Source organism: Antrostomus carolinensis, unplaced genomic scaffold (assembly GCF_000700745.2).
Source record: "Antrostomus carolinensis isolate BGI_N321 unplaced genomic scaffold, ASM70074v2 scaffold46146, whole genome shotgun sequence".
NCBI classification, from domain to species: domain Eukaryota; kingdom Metazoa; phylum Chordata; class Aves; order Caprimulgiformes; family Caprimulgidae; genus Antrostomus; species Antrostomus carolinensis.
The window spans coordinates 1-9,596 of record NW_010324822.1 but is presented as its reverse complement, the minus strand read 5'-3'; the positions used below and the strand labels follow the sequence as shown (position 1 = coordinate 9,596).

General features: G+C 37.8%; 1 protein-coding gene across 1 annotated transcript; it reads right to left on the bottom strand.

Annotated features, from left to right (window-relative positions):
* Positions 1-4,335: 4,335 nt before the first annotated feature.
* LOC104527340 (ras-related protein Rab-4A) lies at positions 4,336-9,382 on the bottom strand (the record flags this gene model as incomplete). The annotated part of the gene is made up of 4 exons (XM_010171028.2): positions 4,336-4,731; positions 6,081-6,241; positions 8,224-8,319; positions 9,228-9,382. Coding segments are annotated over 3 exons (367 nt in total), but the record flags the coding sequence as incomplete, so codon positions are not given.
* Positions 9,383-9,596: the final 214 nt, after the last annotated feature.

Below are 9,596 nucleotides of genomic sequence, written 5' to 3'. Positions count from 1 at the left end.
CCATATATGGAGCCTGATTCAACACCTTGACAGTAGCCCCTATAAAATTAGGGGTACAGTGAACGGGAAGCTGCCTCGGCTATTGTTAGCACTGAATTCACTTTAAAAACTATAGGGAAATACCATCTAAGCTTGAAGCAATATGTGTTTTTTAAAGTTTTTAAACAGTATTTGTTTTTAATGCTTCTGTATTGTCTATATTTAATAGTGTAGTGTCAACTTGTATATGAGAATAAAATGAGTGATACAAATTGCCTTGACTGCTTGTACTGTGGCTTGTGTGGTCTCAGGTTTTTGATTACAGGGTGCTTTAGTCTCTGCTTGTCCCAGAAAAGTGGGACAAGTGAAAAGTGACTGGTGTTGGGTAAAGGCTTTAGAGTACAGTTAGAAGGCTGAGAGATGAGCTTGTCTCCTATGTTCTTCCTGTAATTCTCCCATAGATTCTTAATCCCCTTTCCCCATCTGACTGGCTTTTTCTACCACTGACAAGGAAAAAATAGAGTCTAAAATATAACAGCATGTTGAAGTGTTAATTTGGAACTTTGGAAAAAAGAAGGTAACGGGGAGAAAAGAAGCTGCATCACTAGAGCAAGTATAATCTTGCAGATAGGAAAAGCTGAGTTAAAGGATTGGCTACAGTTAAGCTTTCTGTATGTTGCTGGTTCTACAGTATATGAAGGAAACAATTAAAGCTACCTGGTATTTTTACTGCCTGTAGATTTACAGTGTGTTACTTTGAGATTTTTGTAGTGTTTAATTCTTTGAGCATCTAGGATATAATGCAAATGAGTTGCACAGATTAATCAGGCTTTTTTATAGCATTCATTTTTTTAAGGACTTGTGTGAGGTGTGTACTTTTGAGCCATACGATACCTAGTTGAATGGGTCAACTGTGAATTGCCTGGAAAAGTTACAAGTACAAATTCATTCTGTATTTTCCCCTTTGCTTAATGCTTTAAAAGTGCTAAACTTCTGAAGCCACATTCTTCAAGAGATCTAGACAAGGAAAGTAAGTGCACCTGTGCATCTAAAACCTCTCAAGGACACACAGAATGGAAGTGATGTATTGTTCCTCTCTAACAGGGAGTTGCAGCAGCAGGGTTGAGGCCCTCCTACAGCACAGGCAAAGCTGCAACTACAGAGTGCAAGGAGGGTCTTGTACTGGGGAAATACACTGAAGCACCCCAGCTCCTTTAGCAGCTGCTGCTGCTTTCCTAGTCCCATACTGAATTTAGCAGAAGTCTTTTTTCAAGACCAACACTTGTTATGTTAACAGACTTAGCAAGCAAAACTTGTACAAGTAAATAGTTTGCTGTAAGACACCTAGAAAATCAAGAAAGACTCTTTATTTGGTGCTAGATACAGGCATTAAGTGAAACAGTGTAGACCAACAGTATGGTTAAAAGGCAAGACATAGGCTTTAATAAGACATTTAAATCTTTTAAGTCTGAACAGCTAAAGCTCCACATCTAATAAATCCTAGGATATATGTACCCAGTATTATTTTATGTAAAACTCCAAGCCATCTTCCTTTGGTAAAGTAAGAATTTTACACTAAAAACATATATAATGTAACTTAAGTATCACTTAGTGTTTAGGTGAGCTAGGTTTGGTTTGCTCTGAACTATCATGCTAAAGCTTGAAATCTACTCTTGGGCTGTTACTAGCATGATGTTTATTTTTAGAAATAAAAAAAACTCAGGAGAAAGAGTAAACAGTATAGCTTGCACTGCTGAGAGCTGTTGCTTCCAACAGTATTTCCCTCAGGTGTTGCCATTTTAGAAAGTTTCTTTTTAAAATGTCAGTGAGATATGCAGCATAAGACGTTGTGATACTACAAAAGATGCACATTAACCTGGTTAATATGTATACTGTAAGAGTATACATTAAAAAAATGGTAAAAACATGTCAAAAATCATGATGATGATACTATTTTTTTCCTTCCAGGTAGGAAGGGGACAGCTTAAGACAGTTGGTTACAGAAAGAATAAAACTGTGCTTACTGCTTCTTAGCCACAGACACTTGACCAAAATGATTGTTAAGAACCAGGTATAGAAAAAAGGCCAGTCTTGTATATAAAGGGAAAAGGGCAGGAAGAAGTGTAAGAAAATCCCTGCCAAACTCCTAAAATTTCTATTTAAAAGCAACAGAATTACATAACAGGCCCCTGCTCCTTTCAACTGCCACTGTCATAATGGAAAGAAGAAATTTTGATCAACAGCCCAACACCACTTCAACCATTGTAACAGTGACAGGAGAGAGACCTTGAGCTTTACTTGTGCAGTCTCTCAGCTGATAAATAAGCACTCAGCTTCCACTTTAGTCAGTACACCAAGAAACCTTGATTAGATCATGGTAAAGGGGGGAACAGACTCCCCGCTATCTTTTCCCAGCATTCCAGAACAGGTTTGGGGTTTTAGAACTAACAGAAACACAACCCATCTCAGTTAATAATACACCATTTGGACTGGTGGAGGAGACAACTACATCCAACATCTGCTTCCAGTTCTGAGTAGTGGAAGCCAAGATAAATGGAGTGATGATTAAGAAAGGTAAGTTTCTTTGGAGTTCTTTGATGGTCTGGTAAATGCACAGTTAAGCTGCTTCAAAAATATTTATATTTGTACCAGGAAGAGAATATTTATTGGGAATAATTTTTATCAATTATGCATCTTGTTATATTTATGATTGGATTTGTTGTTACATAGGAGAGAGATACATAAGTCTTTGGCCCCAACAGCCTTTTTAAAACTAAACCTAGGCTTTTCAAGTGCAAAACAAACTTAATTCCTTTTAATTCAGAGATGACTTTAAGTGTATAATTTTCAGATAAGCATCCATTTGAACCAAAATGTCAGGATGAAGAAAACGGTTTTAAACACAATTTAATTCCATGAAAGATTGTATACCTCTGTGTAGCATTCTTGCTTTGCTCTTGTGCTTTAACTGCCCTCTAAATTACAGCATCAGTTCAGTTTTCTGGTTTAGTTTTCAAACATGCATTTGACAAGGGGCCTTCAAATAGAAAAGATTCACATACAGAAAATAATAAAGCATGTTTGACCTTGGAATTTCAATCCTGGCTTTTGATAAAAAGAATTATTTTGTTTTAATTTGCACTTCCAAGGAGGCATCCCATTTCTAGTTATACAGGTAACTAAGTAAAAATGTCACTAGTGGTTTCCATCAGTGCAAGTGAAGTTCCCCCCTCACTTGGTTGAATTCAGCTCCCTCCAGAAACACTAGCTTAGTTCTGCAGCTCCTTAGCTGGCAAAACAAAAGCCCCAGGTCTCTTACCTGATCAGCTGTCATGGCACTGTAAAAAATGATATAATACTTGTCCTTCAGTCTTCCCTCTTGGACCCTCTGCAAGTCTCTTCTGTCTCCAGCTGTGGAATGAGGACAGGATTCCCAGTCTCCCACCCCATGCCTCTTCACCACAATAAAGAGAGGGCAGGAAACAGTCTGAATTGCATGTTTTAACATAGGGAAAAGAACTCCCAAACAACCCAAAAACCACAGTCCCAAGGCTGATATTCCCCTTGATGAGTTTCACAGGAAGAAAGAACTACTTAAGTAGTAGGCTTGTTTTTTTTCCTTCCATCACCAGACCCTCCAGGGGTAAATGTGGACAGCATTACATACAGTGCATTCACATAAAGTTCAAAGGTAGCACTCTAGCAAGACAGAGTAAGTTCCTAGTTTTAAAATTCAAGTCCTTAATTGTACTTTATGAAAGTTTAAGAAAAATAAATTAGTATTTTAAATTTCATACACTCAGGATACTTTAGAAGAACCCATTTGGGTTCAGTTTGTACCTCACCAGATATGCTTCAGTAGAGATCATATTTCCACAGCTAATTGATTTCTCTGTTTGTGTTGAGCCCAGGAGAAGTGCTGCTGTGATAATTCTCCATAAGCCCATGCCCCTGCCTTAGAATTACAACACACACAGAAAATGCACAGTTCTGTTCACATATACATTCCACCTTCATGATGCCAGTGCTATACAAAACATCAGGACCAAGAAAAAAAAAAAAATCTGAGTCAACAGCTGTTTCAGAGACTTAAAGTATTTTTTCTAAACTTTTCAAGTTTGATAAAGGAGCTTCAGAAGTTATTTAAGAACTGTGATCAAAATAGGATATGTGAATATCAATAAAAGTTACCTTTCCACCTTGACATATTAGTAAACATAAAGTTGAGAATCAGTCATGTCAACAGCTTGTTAGAATGTGGCAAGCTAAGAAAGAAAAAATGAAACCAACAACCCCTCACTGACCAGGGCCAGTGGTTTTATAATTCAGGTCATAAATATAAACTAATGTGCAACAAACAAACATGACAAAACCTACCTCAGTTAAGTTTGTTTATATGATAAAAAAATAAAATATTAAACTGCTTGTAGTGCAACATTCTATCAGCATACTGTCATGCTTTGTAAATTTACTGTTACATTATTTACAGTATATAGCAATGCTTTAAACTAGAGGTGAAAGAACAAAAACAGGTAATGGAAAATGTTTACATACAGATGAGTCTTAATATTGCCCACCAAGTTATCAAGTTTGCTTTGCAAACTTTGTGTCACATGAACGTTCCTGCTCCATTCCACAGGGTACACCTTTCTGTCAGCAGTGGCCTGCTCTGCTTGTAGATAGTGGAAAGATGTTTTTAAAAACTGCACAGCCTTCAAGCTTTGTCTGTTTCTTCACCATTTGCAAGGACAGCTGTAAAATACACAAGAACACCATCAATTATCTACATCTGATCAATCTGAGCACTCAGCTCCTGAAAGAAGATCAATAACTATTCACTCCTGTAGAGCTGTACCAAAGCTGGGCTAAATTAATGCTCTTTAACAGCAGTCTCTTAGTGGAAGGATTCTATTTTATAGGAAGAAAATAAGGGAGAAAAGCAGTTCAAGAATTCCTATCCATTATTTAAAATTCTGAGCTCTAATTGGGAATGAAACTCTCTGAATATAGAACAAAATATGAGAATGTAGAATTATATGGTGCCTTACTCAATGTTCTGTAAAGCTTCTGCTGGTGTGCACTGCTTGAAGTGATGAAAAATTAATACAGTAAGAATGATGCAGTAACTATGCCTGCAGTACTTGTTTAATTTGATATCACTGTCCTTGTATTACAGAAATAAGGATTAATGATATCAGAATAATTAACTACACAGCAATTCCTTAATTACCCTCATTGAGTGAGGGAGAAAGGACTTTCCTAACAGTCACTTACATACTGCAAGGCGGTAAGTAAAATCCATGAATATGGAGAGGTGTCTTAAAGACAACTGTTTATAAGAAAGACTAACCACCAAGCTGTCTTGGGGGTAGGTTATGTCACTTTTAGATCTCTTCCTCTACCACTGCTAAAGGGAAAGATCTGTTCCTCACTTCCTCTGAAGAATGTCTTTGGAAGACTTTTAGAAGACTGCACACCCATTCCATAGGCTGCAACAGCCCTAGAAGAGCTCCTTTAGATGACAACACTGCTTAAGCAGCAAATACTACTAGTCTCTTGTTGACATTCCTGTTCATACCAGACAGGAATCAGAACCACTCTGGGCTGGTTTTAGGTGGAAAAAACAAAGTAGAAGTTTGAAATCCAGTATTATCTTTGATTTTCAAGTCTCAGTCTTTACATTTCATTTTTCCAGAAAAGATATAATAGCTTTGGACAAGATACTGCACCATACATTTTGTGAATTCTCATAATATCTGTCCACAATACAACAGAAATCATTCACCTTCTCTACAGTGCATTAGGTAACTCTTGGGGCATTTCAGGAATACAGAATTTTTCAATGTTTTTCACAGCATTACTCAGAGTAAGCAAAGATCTGTAAATACTTTGGTAAGAGAGCACTAGTCTTGTTTTAGTGGGCAGATGGTAGAAGAAAAAAAAAAAATCAAAGTATAAAAGAAAATCCATTTTACTGTACATTATTTCACTATATCCTATGCTCCTTTACAGGCTAACTGTGAAAAAGCCAAGCACTCCATACAGCATATTTACGAAATACGGTAATTTACCCAACAGCCTGAGATTTTCTGTAACCTTACCTTCTGTATCTAAAGGGAGTATTCGGAATTTTGTGTTTTGTTTCTTTAACACCCACATTCTTGAGCACTTTGTGCTTGTGCTCTACGTGGTGATCTCAGCTGTCTCAAGGCAGCATCTCCATACTGAATACCTGAGCCCATTCTTTCTGGATCCAATTCTCCTGATGAGAGAAACGAAATGGTCACAAAAAGATGGAGCACTTGCAAATAATACATTCCAATTTAACTGATAACATTAGACCCCCCCCCCAAAAAAAAAGCATAATGATGTTAAGCTCTAGTTATGAAGAGATCTATTGCAATTCTGTTTACTTTTAGGCAATTCCAAACCGGTATTGTTTTCTCCTGTAATTCAACTCTATGCCTTTAATCATAATGACAAAGCAGTTTGTCTCAAAGTTTGGCTGCAACAAGAAGTGTATTTGCATTAACTACTTCTAACAAAGGAAGTGTCCAAAATGTTTTCTGCAAACATTGTTAAAAACACCTGCTTTCAAAGACTAATATGCAAAGAAAGTAGTACAGCAGATACTAAGCCAAACAACAATGGATCAGTCTGACAGTAGAGTTCCATAAAGCACTGCCCCCAGGGGAAGTTATCTCAACCTGCCCTACTTCTGGTATCCATTTCCTCCATACCCTGTGCCTTCAGAAATGTTCCTACAGCTGTATGGCAGACTGGCCAAGATTAGAAACATTTAGTCTAAAAAAGCAAAACAAAACAGAGAACCCTTGTAAATAATTCAGATCACTTATTCAGGTTCACTGCACACACGTGTGCCTGCTGTAAGTCAGCAGATGACACCATGTTGAAGGGACAAGTCGATAGCTCAAGAGCAGGGTTGCCATTCAGAAAAGACCTTGGCTGAATTAGAGGAACAGGACAGCAGGAACCTCATGAAATTCAGCAACTGCACATGCAGAGCTCTGCCCCTGCGATGAACCACCCCAGCACTGCTACAGGCTGGGGCCTGACTAGGTGGATAGCAGCTCTGGTTAGCACTGGGACACATTGCCCAGAGGGGCTGTTCCTGGAGCATCTCAAAACGTGCCTCGACAAGCACTGGGCAACTTGCTCTCCCTTGGAACCTCAATGTGCTTTAAACAGGAGGCTGGACTAGAGACCTCCATAGGTTCTGTCCAGTCTCAATTTTTCCATGATTCAATGCATGTGTGCTGGCACAAAGGAAACAGGAGCAGCTCACAGAAAACAGAGCTTACTTCTGTTGTGGTAATGCCTCTTTAAATGAGTCATGGAACTACAGTATCATGAGAAACTAGAGATACTCTGCCCTTTGGTTTGTTTTTTTGTTTGTTTGTTTAAAATGAAAACTGCTGTTTGGCATTGATTTGATGCAGTATTCAGGAAATTCCTAGGAAAATACCATATTCTTTTCATCCAAAAAATTGTTTGGCATTCAAAATATGTAATTAAGAGTCCGAGACAGACTTTTCAATATGGCAAATACTTAAAACTTTTAAGATGTCAAACAAATAGAAGATAAAAGTGGAAAACTGGAATGCAAATTAGCTGTAATGACACCTAACACTTAGGAGCCTGTCTCCAATAGAAACCTGCCCACTTGTGCTGAGAAGCTTCTAGATATATTTCTAGATCTGCAGAAGTAAAAATGGTTTCAACTGAGAGGCAGGAAGGTCACTTCAGAGAAACACGGTTGCTAGGAAACATCCCTGAAATCTTCAGTGTTACTGTTCAAATTCTCTTGACTGTATTTCCTGCTACATATAAGAAGCAGAATCAAAAGTTATGTCTGCCCTGATACTAGTTTTTTATTCTGCACTGCTAAACCTGTCTAATGTCAGGCTTGATGTTTGTAGGGACATCACAAACCACAGAATGCACAGCCTACACTCTGAGCTGACTGGTAAGGTAAACACTGAGTAAAAACATCCATAATTTAGGCTACTCCCCCTTTTAGATATACAGATCTGACTGACTTAGATGTCCGTTCCTATTAAAACACATGGGAAGCAGCTATAATCCAAATGGGTTATTTTACCACAATGAAATTTTGCTTCTTTGGGTTAATTCTATTAGAGAACTTCGGTGATATTTCCATAAGTACTTTCAGTTTTCAGGGGGAGGAAAAAAGAAAAAAAAAGAATATAAATCTCCATTTACCTGATTCAATTTTATTGAGTATTTTTCTTGCACACTGTACAAAGGCCTCTTCAACATTTTCCCCTGTTAGTGCACTTGTTTCCAAGAACATCAGCTCTGCATTTGACACCAGAAAAACAATCTCAAAACAAGCCTGGAATATCTGATATAGTATTTCAAAGCATGAAAGCTAGGAACAATATAAATTTTCCTATAGAGAACTACTGTCAAATACTATGGTCTGGAAAAATTAGCTTTTGAAAGCAAAACCACAAAAAACTTCTGAAATATATACATTAACCCTAGAAAGTTTGAATCCAAAGATAATAACTTGGGCTGCGCATGCAAAATAGCACATGAAACCAGAGAACTTCATATAATGGTTTCCCTTTAATAGAAAGTTATATGCAAAAGGACAGCCAGCAGCCACAGCTGGTAGAAAAGACTGTTTATAATTGATCTATAAAAGCAAACCCACTTTTTACTGATAGCAGGACTGCAGCACAGAAGCTCAAACTGAGATTGGCTTTAGCTGCTGCAGAAATGTGTCCTCAGACTGGAAATTGTGAATACTACAGGCCAGGTAATAGTCCTCTGAATCCATGCCATGCACTGAACTCAGTTTCCCATGAGTAAAACTCACTGCTTCCAACCTCGTCTATAATCTATAGACTCTATAAGATGCTGAAAATTAGTAAACTGTGCTCTTCATTTTCTCCTCAGCCCTTTGGAGACAAGGCAACACTTGAAGTTGTATTGCATTCGCTAGGGAATATATCTCCACATAGAAGGTATTCTTTCAGTAGCAGCTGCAACTGGAAGAATCACTGCTAATGAGATTTACATAGTACATGTAGCTCTCACTGCAGGCACTGTCCTCTAAGCTTCATGTACTGACAGAACTCTCTTTTCTGTAGATACTTGATAAGGTACAGCGGGTAAAATACTCCCTAACTGCACAAAATTTAAATTATTTTAAGTATTAAGCACCTTTGAATGCTACATGAAGATTCTGTACTACTTACCATTTTCTTGTGCAAACCGGGATGCTTCTAAAAAAGTGACTTCACGATCTGCATCGAGATCCTTTTTGTTTCCACACAGTATTATCACAATATTCTGACTTGCTAACATTCGTGCATCCGTCAACCAATTAGTAAGTGCGTTGTAGGTTTCCCGGCTATGTAGGAAATTACACCCTTTATTAGCACACACTCATTTCTAGTGAACAGATCACTGAACTAAAACTCAGAAGGCAAAACTACATTTGTGGCAAACCACAAATTGCTGCTCGTCAGGCAAGTCACCTACACATCTCAATATGCCAACTATGAACTAGGAAGAGTATCAAGTTCCTTCACAAAACTATTTAAAAGTTTAAAGTTTTTAAAAAG